Source organism: Halictus rubicundus, unplaced genomic scaffold (assembly GCF_050948215.1).
Source record: "Halictus rubicundus isolate RS-2024b unplaced genomic scaffold, iyHalRubi1_principal scaffold0845, whole genome shotgun sequence".
Classification (NCBI taxonomy): domain Eukaryota; kingdom Metazoa; phylum Arthropoda; class Insecta; order Hymenoptera; family Halictidae; genus Halictus; species Halictus rubicundus.
In genome coordinates this window covers 1-979 of record NW_027489386.1, presented here as the reverse complement: position 1 = coordinate 979, position 979 = coordinate 1, and the positions used below count along the sequence as shown (strand labels likewise).

The following is a 979-nucleotide window of genomic DNA, read 5'->3' as shown; positions in this document are numbered from 1 at the left end:
CTGGACATTGTCTGCGCCGGACAAGATGTCGTCGACATAGGATTTGCGACGGAGAGCCCTTGCGCCAAGGGGGAATCGGCCTTCCTCATCCGACGCCAGTTGCTGCAACACCCTATGAGCGAGATACGGAGCAGGAGCGGTTCCATACGTTACGGTGGTCAACCTGAAATCAGATACCGCTTGTGCAGAGTCGTCTCTCCAGAGAATGCGCAGCCAATCTTGGTCGTCAGGATGGACTGAGATCTATCTGAACATCTTGACGATGTCCGTCGAGAATGCCACCCTGAAGAGGCGCCATGGTGTGATGATCGCCCAGAGGTCGCTCTGCAGCTTCGGTCCAGGCAACAACTCGTCGTTGAGGGACCGGCCTGCGATCGACGCAGCTGAGGCGTTGAAGACCACGCGGATCTTCTTCTTCCCATCAATCTCCTTCCATACTGCATGGTGCGGGATGTAGGAACCAGGATCTCGTTCCTGGAGAGGGGCATCTGCGAGGTCCATGTGCCCCAGGCGGCTGTACTCCCGCATGAAGGCCACGTAGTGGTTCCTGAGCTGCTAATCCCGTGCTCGTCTGGTCTCGGCGCTGAGGAGCATCCTGAATTCCCGTCGGTGGTCGCTCCTCCTCCCCTAAAAGGTAAACGATCAACATACCGACCGGTATGATCCCGAAACGTCGTGTCCTTGAACAGCTGTTCACATTTCAGGTCCTCCGGTGACAGCGGCTGAGACGACGGTACTTCCTCGATCTCCCAGAACCGTCGAAGATCGGGTAACGGCTCCTGGCAGCTCACGTGGTGGACACGGGTCTTCCTTACGGACGAGGTCTCCTCTCCAACGGGACCGATCAGCGTCCATCCAAACGGTGTTCGCACTGCGACTGATGTTCCGGCCGGTCCGACCTTTCGCTCCCGGAACAAAAGTCCGCAAACGTCGGCACCGAGAAGCACATCCACGTGCGCCGGGTTGGCAAATTCCGGAT

At 58.0% G+C, this 979-nt stretch overlaps 1 protein-coding gene across 1 annotated transcript; it reads right to left on the bottom strand.

Annotated features, from left to right (window-relative positions):
* Positions 1–243: 243 nt before the first annotated feature.
* Positions 244–899, bottom strand: LOC143364683 (uncharacterized; the record flags this gene model as incomplete). Its single annotated transcript, XM_076804894.1, has 3 exons — positions 244–474; positions 521–627; positions 698–899. Coding segments are annotated over 3 exons (540 nt in total), but the record flags the coding sequence as incomplete, so codon positions are not given.
* Between the last annotated feature and the right edge of the window lie 80 nt (positions 900–979).